Source organism: Salmo trutta, chromosome 38 (genome assembly GCF_901001165.1).
Source record: "Salmo trutta chromosome 38, fSalTru1.1, whole genome shotgun sequence".
In the NCBI taxonomy this organism is placed as follows: Eukaryota; Metazoa; Chordata; class Actinopteri; order Salmoniformes; family Salmonidae; genus Salmo; species Salmo trutta.
Window position 1 is genome coordinate 178,236 of NC_042994.1, and position 26,380 is coordinate 204,615.

General features: G+C 42.4%; 1 protein-coding gene and 1 long non-coding RNA gene across 2 annotated transcripts; one reads left to right on the forward strand and one right to left on the reverse strand.

Annotated features, from left to right (window-relative positions):
* Positions 1-11,108: 11,108 nt before the first annotated feature.
* Positions 11,109-17,463, reverse strand: LOC115177896 (sialoadhesin-like). The gene is made up of 4 exons (XM_029738891.1): positions 17,333-17,463; positions 11,975-12,222; positions 11,459-11,803; positions 11,109-11,347 (listed from the first exon to the last, which is right to left on the reverse strand). The coding sequence occupies exons 1-4, from the start codon at positions 17,461-17,463 to the stop codon at positions 11,109-11,111; spliced, it is 963 nt and encodes a 320-aa protein (XP_029594751.1).
* A 5,648-nt stretch (positions 17,464-23,111) lies between these two features.
* LOC115178732 (uncharacterized) lies at positions 23,112-25,177 on the forward strand. The gene is made up of 3 exons (XR_003872684.1): positions 23,112-23,227; positions 23,314-23,500; positions 24,081-25,177. It is a non-coding gene; the product is annotated as an uncharacterized LOC115178732 (long non-coding RNA).
* The last annotated feature ends 1,203 nt before the right edge of the window (positions 25,178-26,380 follow it).

A 26,380-nucleotide genomic window follows, 5' to 3' on the forward strand; every position in this document is an offset into this window, starting at 1 on the left:
CTCTGATAAACTCTATCTCCCCTGTGGTGGATGAATCAGAATTAGTTGGGTAACATAGATCATTTTGATGTCTTATCTGCATAATATGCTTATGTGATATACTTGTTATTAGATTGTACAGGATGGAACATTGGACAGGATGGAACATTGTCTTCATATGTGAATGTGTCTTTACCTATTCTTAAACCATGTGAAGGGATGGCGTGATTAATGGGGAACCAATTACTTGTCTCCACAATGTCTGTGCGCAAGTTACTCCCTCCTTTGGCATTGGGGGGAGGTGTATGGCAGTGTCTGGAACCATTGTATGTCCTCTCTGATGTTGCACTTATCCTGGGATAGTGTATGACCTAGCGGCTCACTCCCCTCAGTGAGCTTGTCCAAGGGTGGGGTCAAGAAGGGGTTTAACTTGAGATGGGAGTATATAGAGTTGACCATTGAGTTACGCCATTGGATGAGTTGGTGTTTTTGTGCTATGAAGTACCAAGAACGAGATTAGAACCTCGTCTTAGGGACCAAACTGAAGGATAATTTATAGCGAATGCTATCTGGCTACGGGATACTCCTTTCTCATTTATAAAGACTCATTTTGTGAACTGTTCCTAATATCTGTGGTTTGTTATGTCGACTAGGGGGTGGATCTTTGCTAGAAAAGATCTCAGTAGCCATTTTGTTGTCACTCTCAACGGTTCATTAGAAAATGGCGAATCGTTGAAAGTCATTGCTATTGCAAAGCTCTATTATTAAAGATTTAGTTTAAGTATAACTCTGACTCGTGTGTTAAGTTTGTCTCTCCTCATTTGATAAGACATAAATTAACCACCACACACCTCATGTACAGTACAGAATTAAGAATTACAATGTAGAACTCTGATACTCTCTATCTCCCCACATCTATAGTAGAGAACATAGAATTAGAACGTAGAACTTTGATACTCTCTATCTCCCCACACCTACAGTACAGAACATAGAGAGTATCCCAGTTCTACATTCTAAGTCTATCTCCCCTCACCTACAGCACAGAATGTAGAAGGAGGAGAGGAAGGGAGGGAGGTGACCACAGTCAAAATACAAGGAATATAGGAACAGGGTGCTATTTCAGACAGCCTATAGAACCTATAACTGTAGGAATATATACTGTGGAATAACCAGAATTAAACATACTCACCCACTGGAGTCCAGAGGGGAGGAGAGGTCTACTACTGGAGTCCTGAGGGGAGGAGAGGTCTACTACTGGAGTCCAGAGGGGAGGAGAGGACCACCACTGGAGTCATGAGGGGAGAAGAGGTCCACCACTGGAGTCCTGAGGGGAGGAGAGGTCCACCACTGGAGTCATGAGGGGAGAAGAGCTCCACCACTGGAGTCCTGAGGGGAGGTGAGGTCCACCACTGGAGTCATGAGGGGAGGAGAGGTCCACCACTGGAGTCATGAGGGGAGGAGAGGTCCACCACTGGAGTCATGAGGGGAGAAGAGGACCACCACTGGAGTCATGAGGGGAGAAGAGCTCCACCACTGGAGTCATGAGGGGAGGAGATACCCACCACTGAGTCCTGAGGGGAGGTGAGGTCCACCACTGGAGTCATGAGGGGAGAAGAGCTCCACCACTGGAGTCCTGAGGGGAGGAGAGGTCTACTACTGGAGTCATGAGGGGAGGAGTTGTCCACCACTGGAGTCATGAGGGGAGAAGAGGACCACCACTGGAGTCATGAGGGGAGAAGAGCTCCACCACTGGAGTCATGAGGGGAGGAGATACCCACCACTGAGTCCTGAGGGGAGGAGAGGTCCACCACTGGAGTCATGAGGGGAGAAGAGCTCCACCACTGGAGTCCTGAGGGGAGGAGAGGTCTACTACTGGAGTCCAGAGGGGAGGAGAGGACCACCACTGGAGTCATGAGGGGAGAAGAGGTCCACCACTGGAGTCCTGAGGGGAGGAGAGGTCCACCACTGGAGTCATGAGGGGAGAAGAGCTCCACCACTGGAGTCCTGAGGGGAGGTGAGGTCCACCACTGGAGTCATGAGGGGAGAATAGGTCCACCACTGGAGTCATGAGGGGAGGAGAGGAACACCACTGGAGTCATGAGGGGAGAAGAGGTCCACCACTGGAGTCATGAGGGGAGGAGAGGTCCACTACTGGAGTCCTGAGGGGAGGAGAGGTCCACCACTGGAGTCCTGAGGGGAGGAGAGGTCCTCCCCTCAGGCAACATTGTTGCTAAACCTCACAATAAATCAATGTTAGATGTACAGCATGTATTTCATTATTATTGTAGTGTTTTGGTTAAATCTGAAATCAAACTACTGTAATAATGGCTATGCCCCCTGTGGTGGGTTCTGGTAGTACAGTCTGTATATACTATGCTCCCTGTGGTGGGGTCTGGTAGTGCAGTCTGTCTATACTCTGCCCCCTGTGATGGGGTCTGGTAGTGCAGCCTGTATATACTATGCCCCCCTGTGGTGGGGTCTGGTAGCGCAGTCTGTATATACTATGCTCCCCTGTGGTGGGGTCTGGTAGTACAGTCTGTATATACTATGCTCCCTGTGGTGGGGTCTGGTAGTGCAGTCTGTCTATACTCTGCCCCCTGTGATGGGGTCTGGTAGTGCAGCCTGTATATACTATGCACCCTGTGGTGGGGTCTGGTAGTGCAGTCTGTATATACTATGCTCCCCTGTGGTGGGGTCTGGTAGTACAGTCTGTATATACTCTGCCCCCTGTGGTGGGGTCTGGTAGTACAGTCTGTATATACGATGCTCCCTGTGATGGGGTCTGGTAGTGCAGTCTGTATATACTATGCTCCCTGTGGTGGGGTCTAGTAGTACAGTTTGTATATACTCTGCCCCCTGTGATGGGGTCTGGTAGTACAGTCTGTATATACTCTGCCCCCTGTGATGGGGTCTGGTAGTGCAGCCTGTATATACTATGCTGCCTGTGGTGGGGTCTGGTAGTGAAGCCTGTCTATACTATGGCGGGGAGATGGAGAGACAGACAGACAGACACACAGACACAAAGACACATTTAAGATGAGGGAGGACGCACAGTTTTTATGAGCATGGACTTATTTCTATCACAGCATTTTGGATGACTGTCATTCATATTCCATTCACCCAGCTCAATGTAACATGGATATATTTAACTACTACATGTCATGATACTCTAGTGTTCCCTATAGCCATCATGAGGTTGTTACAACCTAGCCTATGAATGAAAGGTCGAGAGAAGCATTTGAGAAATCAAGGTGACAGACAGTGACACATTCAATACTGCCTTGCACACTCTGGCCTGCATCTAGCTGATCTAGCATGTAATCTTTAGTCCAACAGTTGCAAACAAGAGTTTCTCTTGGACAAATTCAGGTATGTTTATCCCCATTTCATTCCATTTGCTTTTGTTTAAAAAACGTTTTTCAACAGAATCGGTGGAATGAATACACCTCTGATCACAATCAAACACAGTTCACTTTCAAAGCAGACACATACAAACAGCATGATCACATTGCCCATTGTAGAATTCCTTCTTACATCTCTGCACTATACTCCTCTCACCTTTTCCCTTCACTTGTGGACTTCAGTGCACAACACATCAGCTGTCTGTGAGCAGGCAAAAAAACCTTTCCAAGCCAAACCTTCATATCATGACTGTTAACGCTACACAGAGCCTACATCATTGTTACCATATTAGCTAACGTCATAGTCAACATAGCTACTAGAACTAATGCGTTAGTAAACACGCTACAATCATGCAGTACAGTGTACAGTCAGCAAGCAGTTTAGCAGTTACACCGGTGGGCCCAGGTGGCAATAAATGAATAAAACCAAAAGCTTACCTTGACTTGGAAGAGGTCCAGTGTTGGATAGCCGTAGCCAACTAGCTAACATACCATCCCTCTCTGTTTGAGACGGTTATTTGAGTAACTAAACTAGCTAGCTGCATTAGATGCTGGCTAGGTAAGTGAAAGTGAAAGCGAAAGCAAAAAGCAAAGTAGAGTTTGCTAGCTCTCTCCCACTCTCTCTTGCTTCTCCTTCATTTTTAAAGAAATACATTTTTTCAAAACTGTTCAGCTATTGTCTTTCTCTTTGAGTCAACTACTCACCACATGTTATGCACTATAGTGCTAGCTGGCTGTAGCTTATGCTTTCATAACTAGATTAAATATCTGATACTTTGATTGGTCGGACAACATGTCAGTTCATGCTGCAAGAGCTCTGATAGGTTGGAGGACATCGTCCGGATGTTGTCATGATTACTGTGTAAGTCTATGGAAGGGGCTGAGAACCATGAGCCTCCTAGGTTCTGTATTGAAGTCATTGTACAGGACAAAAACTAGCTGTCCTCCAGTTACACCATGGTGCTAACCTACAGAGAGCTGTTGAGGCTACTGTAGACCTTCATTGCAAAACAGCAGTTTTAGTGAAAATAAATACTGGCCGTGCTTATACAGCTGAATACCCTTCACTGGAGGAGACAACAAAGGGTTAAACTAGGGTCATTTCAGTGAATAGAAATAATATTTCTGAGGTTAATAAGACAACTAAGCAACACTTCCTCTGTTTGAGTAATCAACTCGACAGTAAGATTTAATTATTTGAATCAGCTGTGTAGTGCTTGGGCAAAAACCAAAACGTTTACCCCTTGGGGTACCCCAAGACCGAGTTTAGGAAACGCTGGCCTAGCCACTCATGGTTCAATGATTCAATGGCGCCATCATTTGGCTAATTGCAAGAAATACAAGAATCAAGAGCAGAGTGGAAATAGTTATGAGTTGATGCATTGATCATTTTGAGCGTTTTTATAACATGATGCTTATACTGTATTGACACTCAAACCAGACTGTAAAAACTGAAAAGGTAAACATGTATCTAAAATAGGTAAAAATTAAAATTTGATGATAAAACAAGTGATATCATGACACTGAACAATATAGTATTACGTAATATAAAATAATAATTAATATAAAATGTATAAAAACTGCAAATGTTTAAATGTATGTAATGTACTGATGACATTTAAGAAATTAAAAATAAACAATATAGTATTATAAAATATAAAACATAAAATGCGGAATAATGTCTGACAGCAATACAAAGTAAATCATCATTAACCACATCAGGAGAAACTTGACCCAAGAACAAAACATATTAAAAAGATGTTATCAATATTATCTATATTAGTTGCTGAGGAAAGTAGGACTATTGAAGTTATAAAAAAATCTGTAAATGGCAAAATCCCATAGAAAATGATCAGAAATATAATCTTAAATTATAGATAGTAAACAGATTGGTACACAATAAAAGTATTCTATTTATATCATCAAACATATGGAAATGGAAAAATCCCATTGAAAAAAAGCAGAAGCATAACCCATCCTATTTATCATCAATATTAGTATCATTATAAGAAAATAAAACATTTCTTCCAGCATTTACTCAAAAGCTAAAGTTCATGGTCTGGAAAACCATCTAGATATATTAGCAAGAGGATAGAGGTGTGAGGCCTGGCTTTGGATTGGAACCGTAGCTCTTCAGTCCAGGTTCTGTGGTGGTTCTCTTCAGTCCAGCTTCTGTGGTGATTCTCTTCAGTCCAGGTTGTGTGGTGGTTCTCTTCAGTCCAGGTTCTGTGGTGGTTCTCTTCAGTTGATGTTCTGTGGTGGTTCTCTTCAGTGCAGGTTCTGTGGTGGTTCCCTTCAGTCCAGCTTCTCTGGTGGTTCTCTTCAGTCCAGATTCTGTGGTGGTTCTCTTCAGTCCAGATTCTGTGGTGGTTCTCTTCAGTCCAGGTTCTGTGGTGGTTCTCTTCAGTCCAGGTTGTGTGGTGGTTCTCTTCAGTGCAGGTTCTGTGGTGGTTCTCTTCAGTCCAGGTTCTGTGGTGGTTCTCTTCAGTCCAGATTCTGTGGTGGTTCTCTTCAGTGCAGGTTCTGTGGTGGTTCTCTTCAGTCCAGGTTCTGTGGTGGTTCTCTTCAGTCCAGATTCTGTGGTGGTTCTCGTCAGTTGATGTTGGTAGGTATTTTCTTCAGTCCAGCTTTGAGTTTATTGAGTTTATTTTATTTTTACAGGGACAGTGCACATTAATCAACGTTTCAGTAAAAGTGCCAGTTTTAGCCAGCCGGCTAATTTTCAACCGCAGTCCCTGGGCAGGTTATTAAAAACAATTACAATATAGACAATCATAGAACAGTGAGCACACGCAGAGTAACATAGGACAAGCAAGACATAGCATAAAGACAGAGCAACATAGGACAAGCAAGATGTAGCATACAGACAGAGCAACATAGAACAAAAAGCAACAAGACAAAATCGATAAAAACAAAGTGTTTCCACACCTCACAAGCTACAGACAACAGACAACATGGAAAGCGGCAATACATAGCTAGGGATTATGTTCACAAATCTGATTGACCTTTAGCCATGTCTTCATGCATTTTGTGAAAGTGTGATATGTGGTGCAGTTATGTGTGTCTGATGGCAGTGTATTCCAGACATGGGACGCTCTCACAGAGAAAGCGGATTTACTAAAGGTGCTTTTCCTTAAGGGAACTATACAGTCACCTCTCATGGCAGACCTTGTGGATCTGCTGCCATATGTTTGGATTTTCTGTTTAACAAAAATACTGAGTGGAGGGGGAGCTAGGCCATTTAGGATCTTGAATACAAGACATGCGTCGGTGTATTGCACCAGATTTTCCCAACTCAGGAGCTCATGCTTTCTGAGGATGTAACAGTGATGATGGCTATTGGGCTTCCTATCGAGCACTTTGAGAGCCTGTTTGTAGACAGACTGAATAGGTTTTATTGTTGTATAGCAAGCTTGGGCCCAACTAGTCAAGCAGTATGTTAAGTGGGGGAGTATCATCGATTTGAAGTACAGTCTTGCTACCTCTGTGGTCAAACAAGTTCGTGTAAATCAGAAATTAGCTAGGTTGGATTTGGTTATTTCAATTACCTTTTTCACATGCTTTTTAAAAGAGAGGTTGGAATCAAGTATGATGCCAAGGTACTTAAAATCAGATACCACCTGGAGCTTCTCCCCTGTGGTGGTTCTCTTCAGTGCAGGTTCTGTGGTGGTTCTCTTCAGTCCAGGTTCTGTGGTAGTTCTCTTCAGTCCAGGTTCTGTAGTGGTTCTCTTCAGTGGGAGGGTCCCCTCACATTCTGAAAGAAGATACTGAATTAGCAATTTACACTCCCACTAAAATGTTTATGGACACACACACACACACACACAAACACACTTACTGCCAAGGTGTCATACTCTGGTGACCTGGTCTTCATGTTCAGAGGTGTTTACATGTCACTGTTGGCGTCACTGTTAGGGTCAGGATGGACATTCTGTGGACAGAAAGAGAGAGAGACAGAGAGAGAGAGCGAGAGAGGGAAAGATATAGAGAGAGAGGGAGAGAGGGAGAGAGAGAGGAAATGCATGTGTTCTTTGAAACACCAGTCTTTCCATCATCGATAAGAGACATTACTGTGCAGCCGTATTCATCGACCTGGCTAAGGCTTTCAACTCTGTCAATCACAACATTCTTATTGGCACACTCAACAGCCGTGATTTCTCAAATGATTGCCTCGCTTGGTTCACCAACTACTTCTCCGATAGAGTTCAGTATATCAAATCGGAGGGCCTGTTATCCGGACCTCTGGCAGTCTCTATGGGGGTGCCCCAGGGTTCAATTCTCGGGCCGACTCTCTTCTCTGTATACATCAATGATGTCGCTCTCGCTGCTGGTGATTCTCTGCTCCACCTCTACGCAGACGGCACCATTCTGTATACCTCTGGCCCTTCGTTGGGCACTGTGTTTACTAACCTCCAGATGAGCTTCAAGGCCATACAACTCTCCTTCCGTGGCCTCCAACTGCTCTTAAATGCAAGGAAAACAAAATGCATGCTCTTCAACCGATCGCTACCCACACCTGCCGCCCGTCCAGCATCACTACTCTGGACGGTTCTGACTTAGAATATGTGGACAACTACAAATACCTAGGTGTCTGGTTAGACTTTAAACTCTCCTTCCAGACTCACATTAAACATCTCCAATCCAAATTAAATCTAGAATCGGCTTCCTATTTCGCAACAAAGCATCCTTCACTCATGCTGCCAAACATACCCTCGTAAACCTGACCATCCTACCGATCCTCGACTTCGGCGATGTCATTTACAAAATAGCCTCCAATACCCTACTCAATAAACTGGATGCAGTCTATCACAGTGCCATCCGTTTTGTCAGCAAAGCCCCATATAATACCCACCACTGCAACCCGTATGATCTCATTGGCTGGCCCTCACTGGCTCCAGGTCATCTACAAGTCTCTGCTAGGTAAAGCCCCGCCTTATCTCAGCTCACTGGTCGCCATAGCAGCCCCCACCTATAGCACGCACTCCAGCAGATATATCTCACTGGTCACCCCCAAAGCCAATTCTCCTTTGGCCGCCTCTCCTTCCAGTTCTCTGCTGCCAATCACTGGAACGAGCTGGAAAAATCTCTGAAGCTGGAGACTCTTACCTCCCTCACTAGCTTTAAGCACCAGCTGTCAGAGCAGCTCACAGATCACTGCACCTGTACATAGCCATCTGTAAATAGCCCATCCAATCTACCTCATCCCCATACTGTATTTATTTATTTATCTTGCACCTTTGCGCCCCAGTATCTCAACTTGCACATTCATCTTCTGCACATCCTACCATTCCAGTGTTTAATTGCTATATTGTAATTACTTTGCCACCATGGCCTATTTATCCTACCTCATTTGCACATGCTGTATATAGATTTTTCTTCTGTATTATTGATTCTATGTTTGTTTATTCCATGTGTAACTCTGTGTTGTTGTATGTGTTGAACTGCATTGCTTTATCTTGGCCAGGTCGCAGTTGTAAATGAGAACTTGTTCTCAACTAGCCTACCTGTTTAAATAAAGGTGAAATATAGATATATTTTTTCTCTAAACACATTCAAGTACTGTATAAAACACAAACACACTCACAAACAATCAAAATTAATTATAAGAGACTTACTGCTAGAGTGTCGTAGTCAGGGGACATGGTCCTCATGTTCAGAGCTGTGTATGTGTCACTGTTACAGTCAGGATGGACACTCTGTGTAGAGAGAGAGAGAGAGGTAACAATAAAAATAGTATGAAAGAGACTGTCGTGACACAGTAAATGAATGGAGTTGTAACTCAGGGTTTCCCAAACTCGGAGCTGGGGCCCCCCCTGGGTGCACGTTTTGTTTTTTGCCCTAACACTACACGGGGGGGAGGGGGGGGGGGTTGGGGTTGGAAAACCCTGGTGTAACTGATAACTGATAGAATCACCTGTGTGTCTGTTGTAGCATAACTTCCTCCTGTGAATCTCCTATAAAGAGGGACAGAGTGAGTTCTGCTCTCGACTGACCTCTAGTGGAAGTTGATATGTTACTAATACAGTTTAGCAGTTAAGGGCATTGGGCCAATAAATACATTTATGAATGAATAAGGTTAATAACAAATCAGAGTGCTAAGGTGAAAGAATAATACAAATATAAGTTTTCCCTTTTTCACTCACCTGAACCACATGAGTCCAGAGAGACAGAGGATGAGAACCAGAACAACCACTATGATTCCTACAGCTGCAGTCACAACTGATGTTCGTTTCCCTAAAAGATCAAATGGATGATATGAGTACATGTTATTATGAAGTGAAAATGAATATACGGCAATACAGGACATTAATGCAATACTTGTATATATAAGCCTATGTATAGTTATCAACCAAAGTGTAATAAGGCAAACTACAAGAAGATAACCTTGAAACATAATTTCTTATTGAACATCATTTTGTATTGAAGTATTGAAGATGTAACTTTACCTGCTACAATGATCATCAGAGCTGTAGAGTTCTTAGATGCTATTGTATTCTCAGCCTCACAGTAATATTCTCCTCTGTCCTCAGAGATGATGTTAGTGATGCTGTAACTCTGTCCTGATGCTTTTGGTGAGGTTACGTTCTTCTTGTACCAGGTGTATTTATCCACAGGTGGGTTGGCATCACTGCTGCAGGTCAGAGTCACTGAACTGCCCTCCACTATTCCACCAGAGGGACTGACTGACACTGAGGTGTTCTTTGGGCCGTCTGGTAAAGGAGAATTTGTCCGACGGATAGGACAGTAGTATATTTACAAATGACATGTCAAAAATATATTCACTGTTGATATCGGAGAACTATCTAAAACTCTAACTTACACAAAATGTTAACAAATACACATTTGGAGATTCTATACTTTAGGACTACTTCATTTAATTCCAATTGTTTTGCTACCTTACCATTCAAACACTGAGCTGTACTTTACTCACATTTCACATCCATGTTTATGGTCCTAGACCTGTCTGTCCCCATCTCATTCTGGGCCTCACAGTAGTACTCTCCACTGTCAGATGACTGGATTTGATTGAAGACATGCTGTGGTCCTGTCATACTCTGATAGTCACCTCCATTCTTATTGTACCACCAGGTGTAACTCTGCACAGGTGGGTTGGCATCACTGCTGCAGGTCAGAGTCACTGAACTGCCCTCCACTATTTCACCAGAGGGACTGACTGACACTGAGGTGTTCTTTGGGTCGTCTGGTGGACAATATGTAACAACAGTGTTTAAAATAGTGTTTTACTTGTGATTGAAATATGAATTTAAATGTGATCCTCTGATCAAAAGATGAGGTTAGGTGTACTAACACTGAACGTCCACAGACACAGAAGAAGAGTTGAGACGTCCATATTTATTCTCAGCCCCACAGTAGTATTCTCCTCTGTCCTCAGAGCTGATGGTTGTGAAATTGTATGTCTTTTCAGATCCTGTCAGTGAAGCTCCATTCTTCTTGTACCAGGTGTATTTGTCCACAGGTGGGTTGGCATCACTGCTGCAGGTCAGAGTCACTGAACTGCCCTCCACTATTTCACCAGAGGGACTGACTGACACTGAGGTATTCTTTGCTTTATCTAATGTAAAATACCAAACATTTTGTCAAAGTAATATGAACAATTAGTAAAAAAAAATATTGGGGTTGTAAAATGATTGATAAAGTAAGGCATGTCTATTTTGCCTGAGTGCATGATACTTGCTAAGTAGAAATCAAATCAAATAGAGTACTGCACTATTGTGCTGCACTGTACTCACACACTGCAGGAGAGCTGAGACCATTGTGGCCTTTTACAGCACAGTAGTAGCTGTCTGCATCCTCACTGCTGATGGAGTACATGTGGGAGGAGTTATCTTGTACATTCTGTCCATTCCTGTACCAGATGTAGGTGGGGTTGTCAGTCAGAATACAGTTGGTGCTACAGGTCAGTGTCTTCTGTCCCTCTGCAGCAGGAGTCACCTTCACCTGCAGACCTGAAACAATATGTATAAAACCACATACACCTCTGTGTTAACAGGATGGTTCATTTATTTTCTCCTGTAATTCAATATGATATACAGTTGTATCATACAGTGTAGTATTACCTGTGACAGACAGAGTTGTTCCTGGGAAACTATGACCCCATTCAAAGTTGTCTGTTTTAAAAGTGAAGCGAAACTCAGCTGAGTCTTCCTCTCTCTGATCTGTGATTCTCAGGATGGAGGGACCTTCATTTCTCCATGTTTCTTTGTCAGTGTACTTCACACGACCTGCATACCCTGGGTCTCTGGTTAGGTCTTCAGGGGTCGACTTATCACTTCTAAACCAGAATGTTGATGTGGTGGAATAATAACCAACATAAGTACAGGATATGTCCACTGTTGACCCCTTCAAGACACAGATTCTCCTCTTGGTGTAAGTCACTCTGTTGCAGTTCTGATCCTGAACACCTGGAACATAAAGAGGGCATTATTTCCACAGTGGAATCGTGAGCTTCAGTAATCCAAAGTAGTTATACCAAAGTAGTTAATCCAAAGTAGTTAACTGTGAGGGCTGTTTAGTAGACAGAAGAGTTATACTTGAACAGTTATACTAGAATACTGAGTTAAATCCAGACTCACACACTGCAGGAGAGAGGAGATCCTCATGGCCTTCTACAGCACAGGAGTAACTGTCTGAATGATAACTATTGACAGAGTACTGCTGGGAAGTGGGCTCATCTAGACGTTGTCCGTTCTTGTACCAGATGTAGGTGGTCAGAGTCAGAGTACAGATGGTGATACAGGTCAGTGTCTTATTCTGATGTTCACCAGTCACCTTCACCTGAAGACCTGGAGAAAAAACAATATCACTGTAAATCCCTTTATCACTGACTTATCACTCTAATACAAAGATGGAGGAAATCCTATGTTATACAGACTACTATACATACACACCACAACAATTGTCCAGAACTTATTGGAATTCTAATTCTAATTGAACATCTTGTGTTATACAGACATAAATACAAACCAAGACATTTATCCTGAACTGAATGGAATTCAACAGTTTAACTATATTGAATGTAACTGTAACTGTACCTGTGACAGACAGAGAGACTCCAGGACTTCCAGTATATAGAATGTTACTGTACCTGTTACAGACAGAGTGACTCCAGGATCACCAGTATATAGAATGTTACTGTACCTGTGACAGACAGAGAGACTCCAGGATCACCAGTATATAGAATGTTACTGTACCTGTTACAGACAGAGTGACTCCAGGATCACCAGTATATAGAATGTTACTGTACCTGTGACAGACAGAGAGACTCCAGGATCACCAGTATATAGAATGTTAATGTACCTGTTACAGACAGAGTGACTCCAGGATCACCAGTATATAGAATGTAACTGTACCTGTTACAGACAGAGAGACTCCAGGATCACCAGTATATAGAATGTAACTGTACCTGTTACAGACAGAGAGACTCCAGGATCACCAGTATATAGAATGTTACTGTACCTGTTACAGACATAGTGACTCCAGGATCACCAGTATATAGAATGTTACAGTACCTGTGACAGACAGAGTGACTCCAGGATCACCAGTATATAGAATGTTACTGTACCTGTCACAGACAGAGTGACTCCAGGATCACCAGTATATAGAATGTTACTGTACCTGTGACAGACAGAGAGACTCCAGGATCACCAGTATATAGAATGTTACTGTACCTGTGACAGACAGAGTGACTCCAGGATCACCAGTATATAGAATGTTACTGTACCTGTGACAGACAGAGTGACTCCAGGATCACCAGTATATAGAATGTTACTGTACCTGTGACAGACAGAGTGACTCCAGGATCACCAGTATATAGAATGTTACTGTACCTGTGACAGACAGAGTGACTCCAGGATCACCAGTATATAGAATGTTACTGTACCTGTTACAGACAGAGTGACTCCAGGATCACCAGTATATAGAATGTTACTGTACCTGTTACAGACAGAGAGACTCCAGGATCACCAGTATATAGAATGTTACTGTACCTGTGACAGACAGAGTGACTCCAGGATCACCAGTATATAAAATGTTACTGTACCTGTTACAGACAGAGTGACTCCAGGATCACCAGTATATAGAATGTTACTGTACCTGTTACAGACAGAGAGACTCCAGGATCACCAGTATATAGAATGTTACTGTACCTGTTACAGACAGAGTGACTCCAGGATCACCAGTATATAGAATGTTACTGTACCTGTGACAGACAGAGTGACTCCAGGATCACCAGTATATAGAATGTTACTGTACCTGTTACAGACAGAGTGACTCCAGGATCACCAGTATATAAAATGTTACTGTACCTGTTACAGACAGAGTGACTCCAGGATCACCAGTATATAGAATGTTACTGTACCTGTTACAGACAGAGTGACTCCAGGATCACCAGTATATAGAATGTTACTGTACCTGTTACAGACAGAGAGACTCCAGGATCACCAGTATATAGAATGTTACTGTACCTGTTACAGACAGAGAGACTCCAGGATCACCAGTATATAGAATGTTACTGTACCTGTTACAGACAGAGAGACTCCAGGATCACCAGTATATAAAATGTTACTGTACCTGAGACAGACAGAGTGACTCCAGGATCACCAGTATATAGAATGTTACTGTACCTGTTACAGACAGAGTGACTCCAGGATCACCAGTATATAGAATGTTACTGTACCTGTGACAGACAGAGTGACTCCAGGATCACCAGTATATAGAATGTTACTGTACCTGTTACAGACAGAGAGACTCCAGGATCACCAGTATATAGAATGTTACTGTACCTGTTACAGACAGAGAGACTCCAGGATCACCAGTATATAGAATGTTACTGTACCTGTTACAGACAGAGAGACTCCAGGATCACCAGTATATAAAATGTTACTGTACCTGAGACAGACAGAGTGACTCCAGGATCACCAGTATATAGAATGTTACTGTACCTGTTACAGACAGAGAGACTCCAGGATCACCAGTATATAGAATGTTACTGTACCTGTTACAGACAGAGTGACTCCAGGATCACCAGTATATAGAATGTTACTGTACCTGTTACAGACAGAGAGACTCCAGGATCACCAGTATATAGAATGTTACTGTACCTGTTACAGACAGAGAGACTCCAGGATCACCAGTATATAGAATGTTACTGTACCTGTTACAGACAGAGAGACTCCAGGATCACCAGTATATAAAATGTTACTGTACCTGAGACAGACAGAGTGACTCCAGGATCACCAGTATATAGAATGTTACTGTACCTGTTACAGACAGAGAGACTCCAGGATCACCAGTATATAGAATGTTACTGTACCTGTTACAGACAGAGTGACTCCAGGATCACCAGTATATAGAATGTTACTGTACCTGTGACAGACAGAGTGACTCCAGGATCACCAGTATATAGAATGTTACTGTACCTGAGACAGACAGAGTGACTCCAGGATCACCAGTATATAGAATGTTACTGTACCTGTGACAGACAGAGTGACTCCAGGATCACCAGTATATAGAATGTTACTGTACCTGTGACAGACAGAGAGACTCCAGGATCACCAGTATATAGAATGTTACTGTACCTGTTACAGACAGAGTGACTCCAGGATCACCAGTATATAGAATGTTACTGTACCTGTTACAGACAGAGTGACTCCAGGATCACCAGTATATAGAATGTTACTGTACCTGTTACAGACAGAGAGACTCCAGGATCACCAGTATATAGAATGTTACTCTACCTGAGACAGACAGAGTGACTCCAGGATCACCAGTATATAGAATGTTACTGTACCTGTGACAGACAGAGAGACTCCAGGATCACCAGTATATAGAATGTTACTGTACCTGTTACAGACAGAGTGACTCCAGGATCACCAGTGTATAGAATGTTACTGTACCTGTTACAGACAGAGAGACTCCAGGATCACCAGTATATAGAATGTTACTCTACCTGAGACAGACAGAGTGACTCCAGGATCACCAGTATATAGAATGTTACTGTACCTGTTACAGACAGAGAGACTCCAGGATCACCAGTATATAGAATGTTACTGTACCTGTGACAGACAGAGAGACTCCAGGATCACCAGTATATAGAATGTTACTGTACCTGTGACAGACAGAGAGACTCCAGGATCACCAGTATATAGAATGTTACTGTACCTGTGACAGACAGAGAGACTCCAGGATCACCAGTATATAGAATGTTACTGTACCTGTTACAGACAGAGAGACTCCAGGATCACCAGTATATAGAATGTTACTGTACCTGTGACAGACAGAGAGACTCCAGGATCACCAGTATATAGAATGTTACTGTACCTGTTACAGACAGAGTGACTCCAGGATCACCAGTATATAGAATGTTACTGTACCTGTTACAGACAGAGAGACTCCAGGATCACCAGTATATAGAATGTTACTGTACCTGAGACAGACAGAGTGACTCCAGGATCACCAGTATATAGAATGTTACTGTACCTGTTACAGACAGAGAGACTCCAGGATCACCAGTATATAGAATCTTACTGTACCTGTGACAGACAGAGAGACTCCAGGATCACCAGTATATAGAATGTTACTGTACCTGTGACAGACAGAGAGACTCCAGGATCACAAGTATATAGAATGTTACTGTACCTGTTACAGACAGAGAGACTCCAGGATCACCAGTATATAGAATGTTACTGTACCTGTGACAGACAGAGAGACTCCAGGATCACCAGTATATAGAATGTTACTGTACCTGTTACAGACAGAGTGACTCCAGGATCACCAGTATATAGAATGTTACTGTACTTGTGACAGACAGAGTGACTCCAGGATCACCAGTATATAGAATGTTACTGTACCTGTTACAGACAGAGAGACTCCAGGATCACCAGTATATGTTACTGTACCTGTTACAGACAGAGAGACTCCAGGATCACCAGTATATAGAATGTTACTGTACCTGTGGCAGACAGACAGAGAGACTCCAGGATCACCAGTATATAGAATGTTACTGTACCTGTTACAGACAGAGAGACTCCAGGATCACCAGTATATAGAATGTTACTGTACCTGTGACAGACAGAGAGACTCCAGGATCACCAGTATATAGAATGTTACTGTACCTGTTACAGACAGAGTGACTCCAGGATCACCAGTATATAGAATGTTACTGTACCTGTTACAGACAGAGAGACACCAGGATCACCAGTATATAGAATGTTACTGTACCTGTTACAGACAGAGTGACTCCAGGATCACCAGTATATAGAATGTTACTGTACCTGTGACAGACAGAGAGACTCCAGCATCACCAGTATATAGAATGTTACTGTACCTGTTACAGACAGAGTGACTACAGGATCACCAGTATATAGAATGTTACTGTACCTGTGACAGACAGAGTGACTCCAGGATCACCAGTATATAGAATGTTACTGTACCTGTTACAGACAGAGAGACTCCAGGATCACCAGTATATAGAATGTTACTGTACCTGTTACAGACAGAGTGACTCCAGGATCACCAGTATATAGAATGTTACTGTACCTGTGACAGACAGAGAGACTCCAGCATCACCATTATATAGAATGTTACTGTACCTGTGACAGACAGAGTGACTCCAGGATCACCAGTATATAGAATGTTACTGTACCTGTGACAGACAGAGTGACTCCAGGATCACCAGTATATAGAATGTTACTGTACCTGTTACAGACAGAGTGACTCCAGGATCACCAGTATATATAATGTTACTGTACCTGTTACAGACAGAGTGACTCCAGGATCACCAGTATATAGAATGTTACTGTACCTGTTACAGACAGAGTGACTCCAGGATCACCAGTGTGTAGAATGTTACTGTACCTGTTACAGACAGAGTGACTCCAGGATCACCATAATATCTCCCTCCAGTCTGATCTGTTATAAATCTGAACTTGTACGTAGCTGAGTCACTCTCTCTCAGGTCTCTGATTGTCAGGTTGTGACCATTCTTCTTATCCCCATGATACTCCAGACGACCTGCATACTCTGGGTTCTGACCTAGATCTTCAGGTTCTACACTAGTCTCCATTTTAGTGAACCAGAATGTTGATGTGACTGTACCACTGGGATATGTGTAAGAGCAGGTCAGCTCCACTGTTGACCCCTTCAAGGTACAGATACTCTGAGTGGTGTAAGTTACACTCCAGCCATCCTGACCCAGTACCACTGAAACACAGTCACACAACACAAGGGTATTACATTAAGCCAATGCCAATTGTCTCATACTAACAAATTTGTCCACACTTTGTTGCCATAGTTGCTGAGTTGAGTGTGATTGGAAACCACATAAGCATCATTCAGTAAGGTATGAAAGATAACTATTGAAGTGAAGTGGAGACGCCTAACAGAACACACCAGAATAATTAAACACAAATGTAATTTTAATATTTTACAAATGCCTGTAGATTGACAAACATATCAAGGTATGAATGAGACCATACCTGCTACAGACCAGAGAAAGACCACCAACACACTTCCTGCTGTTCTCAAGGTCATTGTTGCATCTCCCACCCTGCAGTCTTAGAAACATAAACAGCAACTCACTCTATAGCTGGTGAATAACTCCACCTGATACATTGAAGTACAAACTGTAAATGGGGTACAGGGCCTCATTACTGAAAATGAACCAGGCTCATATTGTGTTGTGCTGTAATTTGCTTTATCTTGGTTACCCAGAAGCAAAATGATATCTGGAATGTTTGTAATTTCCTGTTTTACTTCTCTGGGGAATGGTGATAACAATTGAAAGGAAGCAAAGTCTCTTCCCTTGAAAATGGAAAGTCTTGGCGACTCCTCCCTTCCGCTAATTTCACCCTTTTTTATAATGGCTACATGGATACAATAAAGTCATCATCATCACCATCATCATCTTCATCATCATCACCATCATCATCAACAACAACACCAATCACCTATTGAACAGATCTTTAGTACTGTAAACACATATTTCCACATTGATTGTTCAGAAGCTGATTTATTTACAGAACCCCAAATATAGGAGGATAAATGTTCCATCCTCTACTGTCCATCAAGCTGTACAGCAGCCTAAAGACTGACCACCAGGTTCAATGATATCTCCTATCCCCAAGCTGTGAGGATAAACTGGAAAAGACTTACGCCTCAATGACCTAGAGCCTAGAGACCCATGGTTATGTGGTTCAATGGAGCCATCATTTGTCCAATAGGTAGAAATACAAGAAACAAAAGCTGAGTGGAAATAGTTATGAATCAATGTATTTGTAACGAGGGTCGTATTACGGGGACCAAGGCGCAGCGTGTAGAGTGCTCATGCTTTACTGGAATGAAAACACTTAAACAAAAAACAACAAAACGACAGCCAACAGTTCCGTCAGGTATACTAACAAAACGGAAAACAACTACCCACACCAACACAAGAAAAACAGGCTGCCTAAGTATGGCTTCCAATCAGAGACAACGATTGACAGCTGCCTCTGATTGGAAACCATACCTGGCCAAAACATAGAAAGCAAAAACATAGAATGCCCACCCACCTATCACACCCTGACCTAACTAAACAGAGAAAACACAGCTCTCCTAGGTCAGAGCGTAACAGTACCCCCCCCCCCAAAGGTGCGGACTCCCGGCCGCAAACCTGAACCTATTTGGGAGGGTCCGTGTGGGCATCCATATTTGCCGAGTGCTCTGGTTCTGGGCGTAGCACACCCCCGCCCACTGATCCCCCCGCTTCTGTGTGTCCGGAGGAACCAGACCGTGGGTCATCGCCGGAGGCTCTGAAAAGCCAACCGCCGCTGAAGACTCTGAGCTGAAAGCCGCCGCTGGAGACTCTGGGCTGCAGACCGCCGTTGAAGACTCTGGACTGCAGACCGTCTCTGAAGACTCGGGGCTGCAGACCGTCGCTGAAGGCTCCGGACTGGGGAGCGTCGCTGGAGGCTCCGGACTGGGGAGCGTCGCTGGAGGCTCCGGACTGAGGAGCGTTGCTGGAGGCTCCGGACTGAGGAGCGTCGCTGGAGGCTCCGGACTGAGGAGCGTTGCTGGAGGCTCCGGACTGAAGAGCGTTGCTGGAGGCTCCGGACTGAGGATCGTCGCTGGAGGCTCCGGACTGGGAAGCGTCATTATAGGTTCCGGACTAGTGACCGTTGCTGCTGGCTCCACGACATGGATCATCTCTACAGGTTCCCCGCCATGGATCATCACTGGAGGCTTCGTACCCTGGATTATCTCTACAGGTGCCGGGTCATGGATTATTCCTACAGGCTTCGTGCCATGGTTTTTCCCTACAGGCTCCGGACCATTTATAATCCCTACGGGCTTTTTGCCAAGGATTATCTCTATAGGCTCCGGGCCATGGATTACCTCTGGAGGCTTTGTGCCATGGAACATCCCTACAGGCTCCGGGCCATGGATCATCACTAGAGGCTTCGTGCCATGGATCATCGCTACAGACTTCGGACTATCGATTATCACTGGAGGCTTTATTCATGAAGCTGGACCAGGTCTCACCGGACTGGGGAGACGCACTGAGGGCCGAGTGCTCAAAGCAGGCACCGGCCGTACTGGGCTATGGAGGCGAAATGGAGGGAGAGCGCGAGGAGCAGGCACAGGACGTACTGGGCTATGGAGGCGCACTGGAGAGAGAGTGCGAGAGGCAGGCACATGCTCACCACAATAAGCACGGGGAGTTGGCTTAGGTATCACCCCTGGGCCAGCCAAACTACCCGTGTGCCCCCCCCAAAAAAAATTGGGGGGCTGCCTCTCGTTCTTCCCCGGTATGCTCCGATATCTCTCTATTACCTGGCCCCAAGTCCATTCTCTCCTTTCCGTCCACTCCTTATGTGACCAGGTGTCCATTTCTGCCTGGGCACGCCGCTTGATCCAATCATGGTGGGTAGTTGTAACGGCTGTTGCAGGGAGTAGACCAAGGCGCAGCGTGTTTAGTGCTCATCTTGAATTTTAATGAATAAATAGAACACTTACAAAAGAAACAAAATGACAGCCAACAGTTCCGTCAGGATTCCAAACTACTAAACGGAAAACAACCACCCACAAAACCCAAAGGAAAACAGGCTGCCTAAGTATGGCTCCCAATCAGAGACAATGATCTACAGCTGTCCCTGATTGAGAACCATACTCGGCCAAAACAAAGAAATACAAAACATAGAAAAAAGGACATAGAATGCCCACCCTAGTCACACCCTGGCCTAACCAAAATAGAGAATAAAACCCTCTCTATGGCCAGGGCATGACAGTAGTTCTGCAACAAGGGTCGTATAAAGGGGACCAAGGTGCAGCGTGTAGAGTGCTCATGCTTTACTTTAATGAAAACACTTAAACAAAAAACAATAAAATGACAGCCAACAGTTCCGTCAGGTATACTAACAAAACGGAAAACAACTACCCACACCAACACAAGAAAAACAGGCTGCCTAAGTATGGCTTCCAATCAGAGACAACGATAGACAGCTACCTCTGATTGGAAACCATACCTGGCCAAAACATAGAAAGCAAAAACATAGAATGCCCACCCACCCTGACCTAACTAAACAGAGAAAACACAGCTCTCCTAGGTCAGAGCGTGACCGTATTAATAAACTGAACTGAACTAAACTAAACACATGAAACCACAGTCCAGGCCAGGGTTCCTATTCACAAAGTATCTAAGAGGCCATGAGTGCTGATCTAGGATCAGTTTAGCCTTTTAGATCATAATTATATGGACGGAGGTCCTGATCCTAAATCAGCGCTCCTACTCTGTTACACTTATGGGCCCGATTCCGACACGAGTTAATCGCGACTAAATGGAAAATAATTATCTATTTATGCACGTTTTTCTCTATGCGTACTCTCACCTTCAACCTAATCATGAGAATAGTATGCTATTCACCGACTGTTTGTTTGGGGTGGGGATTGAATAAATTAAGGTGTGTCTACAGATACGCCGTAAGAGAGAGAATACAGTAGATGGCACACGTCAAACGTGTGATTTACGACCCTATGTCCGGGTGACGTGTGTCAGGACATCCTGGCGGGAAATTATCACGTGGGTATGCCCATATATGGGCATCCTGTTCCTGTTCTCACGTGTTAGAGTGTGTGTTAATTTATGCATCAATTTCATCTATTCCTTTGAAGTTGTCATGATGATTGATGTGTAGGGACCTCGATGAACTGGGGGGATGTGTTTCAACATTTCAAAGAGTATGGCCCCCCACCCCCTGTTTTATTGACCTTAGGGCTGTTGTTTATGAAACAGGAATGTCTGGGGGTGTTGGGGGACGCATTATAAATAAGCCCCAGAACAGCACAAGTGCCCCGGAACACTAATCAAGAAATTCAAAATAAATCCAGAACATTAAACAGAAAATTATGTCTCTAGGCCAATTCTGGGTGTACTATGTGCCTCGTGTCAAGAACCCAATGACAAAATCATCGAGGACATTTTGTGTGCGGCCCCTGAATGTTTTAAAGGAGTTTTGGATATGAGTGATGGACATATGGCTTACATGTTCCAACCGGAGGATTCAATTGTGAAGATTTTCACAGACAGCGGTCCCAGCCCCCTTTATCAAGCAAAACTCTGGAGTTTTTCTCCTGCGCTGCGTATGAGAGAATGGCTTAAGATACGGCTAGTGCTATGTCAGATTGAACAAGCCCTAAGTGGTACATTCCTTCCCGGCTACGCGTTGGAAGAGGAGGTGTGCGGGCGCGATGATTTGAAAGTCATAAGAATCTCTTCAATGGCGTATAGCCCCGACTCCAAAGAGACAGTTTTAGCATGTGAACAATATGATAGTACAAATGCTACAAAATCTGTTAGTTCATATGTATTTTCCAAAGCCTTGAGGATGTGAACTATTTTATGACTGTCTTTAGCTTTACATGATGTGATTACCATATATTCCTGACCATGATGAAAAAGCTGGACAATTTTTTCCAAAATTGTGAACAATTAAGCCGCTGGGCGCTTCTATCCTTAAGACATACCCAGGGTCTACATGCAAAACGTTTGATCCATCCAAGGAATGAAAATGTATGGAACGTGGAATGGTTGGGATATCTAGCGAGCAAGAGAGCCTGTCTTGATAATGGTGAATTGGAAACGGATGGGTGTCTGGGTTAACCATATAGCCGGCCCCATTATCTGTAAGAAAGGAATAGTAAAATTGTTTTGTATTAATTATAGCATGTTTTAAATGGTCTGTACTAAATATTTGGAATTAAATAAATAGTTTTAAAATTGTATCTCACCGTATAAGCCTGTAATTTCACGCTCCCTCTCTCCATGGGTGTCTGAGGAAAAAAAACATTCCGGAAAGACGGGTTTGTGCGTGCGCATGTGTGTGTGCGTGAGGGCGTGTGTGTGTGTGTTTCGAAAATAATGGGTTTTTCGAGGTTGTTTGAAACAAGCTAGTCACTTTCGTGTTTAAGGCACACAAGCCTTTCAAATCCGAAGCTTTTTGAAGGTGAGTTAGTGAAAATAATATATTAGATTTTGGGTGCGTTAGGTATTTTATGGGAATTGTTTGGTTATAACGTAATTAATGCCCTGTTGGGTACTATCTCTAATATTAAACCCGTGTTATATATGTTTTTTATGATTTTTCAGGTATGTATTTATGTCAATTGCACGTATTTTTATAAGTTAAAATGTATATATTTCGTATAAATATATGTTAATATTATCTAACGTCTATAGGATACCCGGCTGCTACCAGGAATAATTGATTTGGATCAGCCATCATTAGATGGGGATTCTCAGAAGCAAACAGCGCCCGGTCCTTTACATAGCCCGTCACAATCACGCTATTTTCGAAGTAAGTCCAAAAATAAAATAATAATATTTATACATTAAAAACAAAAAGTGTGTACCCTATTTTTAAAGCTAATTTTGTGTTTACAGCGGACAGACTCCCCCCAAGAAGGATACATTCTGCATTATGGACCGATGAAACAGACAGTATTCTACCGTTCTGTACGAACGGTCTTACCCTAACTCCAAACACCAGCCATCGGCCCAGAACAGCGTGAAGACAGAACAGCTAAACGATAATCGGTGAATCCTTCCTTACTCATGGAACTTTTTGAAGGTGATTTAAATAGTCAATATGATGTTTGTATATAGATATATATTATTTAAGAATGATAGGTATTAAGTCTTGTCATTTACATGTATGTTTTTTAAAAATGAAGGCTATTTATCCGTTGAACCATAGTTTTTATTCATACTGTTTGTAAACAATAGCTTCTGCACTCTTAGGGTCTATTTGACCTGCTTATTATATCAAACCTCTCAGACTAGATAGTATGATTAGAAACCGTGGCCAACTATGTTCACACTGTGATTAGAAACGATAATTAGAAACTATGAAAAACTATGATCAAACTATGATTATAAACTATGAACAACTATGAAGACAGGGCTGTGTGTGTGTGTGTGTGAGAGAGTGATGGTCTATTATTTAAGTGTGTAATATGACTCTCTCTCTCAATGTATACCCTTTCTATCAATGTATACCAAAGTAGCAAACATTTAACAACGTTTCAACATTCGGTATTGCAACATTTCTGAAAGACAATGACATAGAATTTTAGCCAATTATTAATATAATGTGTTACATAGTGTGCAGCTGTGATAACTTTAGGTAATATATTCTCTCTCTCTCTCAGGCTCTGAAAAAGAGAAAAGACAGGACATTGACTCCTGAGTGTTGAACTTATGCCCACTCTACAGCCACCCTGGTTATTATATGACCCTGAGGGTCATCTACGAACGTTGGAACATCTTGAAAAACAATACGGGGCACATGTACTCTTAAATGTCCACTCAGAGCATGGTACCTCTATAATTTTTGTTTTTAGGTTTATGACTTCTAGGGAGTGTTTCCAACATGCTGTGCTGCGGCATATGCATTGATAGGTCTTAGATTTTCTAGACTGGGTATCTGTAAAACACTTTATGACAACTACGGATGCAAAAAGGGGTTTTAAGAATTACATTTGGTTGACAGATTTGTATTATTATAAAAAATAATATAACATTATTATTATCATAATCTTTATTATTATTGTGTTATAGGCGAGACATACCCAGAAGTGTCAACGTCTTGTCAAGTGCTCAAATCTGTACAGCAGCCACATATAATCACGTAGAGTAGCTCCAACTTACAAGAATGTGTTTACCAGGCAGTGATGAAAACATTTTAAATGAGCTCTAATTCAAACATACAAAGATATATATTTGATTCAATTACCACGTTAAAACTGTTGTTACAATATCACTTCTCATTGTGTACATTTCGAGGTTTCAACAACAATAAAACAACCATCTAATTAATGTTTCTCGGACAAACACACTGCTGAGTTTCCTATTTATTAAAAAACAGTCATTAAGACAAAACACTAAAAGTTGTAATATAAGCTGTATACATGTCATTCTATACTGAAAACAGGTACATTCTGAAAGATTTTGATGTTGATGTGATAACACACGTTTTTATTAATCTGTCAATTTAGGATAATACTGTTTATTTTATACTTTACTTAAATTGTATTATTTATCTTGTCTCATACGATGCTAATACACTCTACCAAGCAATGCAAACAGATGTGGAATTAACATTATAACAGGTGTGTGTCTTTTTGGATCAATAATTGATCAAGAATACCAAGAGGCATGATCAGATCCTCTTCCCTATTACGGCATCATATAATGCACAGTCATATGCAAATCCATAAAACACCGTCAATAAAACATTGAAAACCTGTTTGCATTGTCATTATTTTCGTCACCATACATCAAAGGCTGAATTGTGATCATTTTCTTTGTACATGCACTGAGCTACCAAGTGGCTGGAGCCAAGCAACAGGCTAAATTAAAAAGACCCAAATAAAATGTATGTGAAAAGATGGGGTCAAATTTAATTTTTTGTTTTGTTTTTGTTACAACCAACAGGTCTTCCTAACATTTGACATAACTAGTAAGCCTTACATCCTGAATGTATATGGGCTCCCAAATATGGACCTGGGAACACACGGGAGGGGTGGGACCACAAGCCCTTCTAAGTAATTGAGCCGAGAACATAATTACTATATTATATTTAAAATCATTGACCCATAAGAGAACACAGGACCAAAGCAAAGCATGACTCATATAGAATTAAAACAACATTCATAATGAAAAATATAATCTAATAAACAAATGTTTGCATAATGAAAGACATGAAAACTGTCTCCAACAATGTATTTAGCTATGTAAAACTTTGATATTGTCAGTAAGGTCATTGAGACTAACAATAGACAATAGTTATTGTGGGAGGTTTAGGGTTAAAATATAGTGAAGGATCATCAATGTTAGAGATTTGTTCACAGTGGGGATTCTGAAAGATGGGGGATTAGAACCCAAAGTAATAGTGGTAAGATCATAAAGGTCATTTCATATTCCGGTTTAGGGGGTTAATAACTTTCTGGAAACCGCTATTCACACTATGTGGATTATAAACATGTACAGACACGGAGCAAACACATCAAGGTGTAACAGGGATGAATGGCTATTCAATGTACAACAGTAGTCTTCTGTAACATGCAATACGTTTTAAATATGTTTACATACATCCATGACTGAATGGTTTTACAAACTCCTTTGAAGGGTTTTGTTAGTAAATTGTGACAGGCCTCATTCAGCAGTCTAGAGATTAACCTAGAGACACCAAAAACAGCAATGTTTAGAGCAGCTTGGAGATTATTCTCCATGTAAGGGGCAAAGAGCTGATTTACCTAACTCTGTACAGACCAAAGGAATGTCCAGAGTTAGCAAACCCTGACAATGTGTATGATAACTCTGACTCGTACGTCTAATGATTATTGTAGGTGTTAACAACAGAGGGAGTTTACAGTAGGTCAAAGAGCTTTATAAAGGCAAAGAGAGCAACAAATTGACATACATGACCTCAAAGAGGGGCCCCCTACTT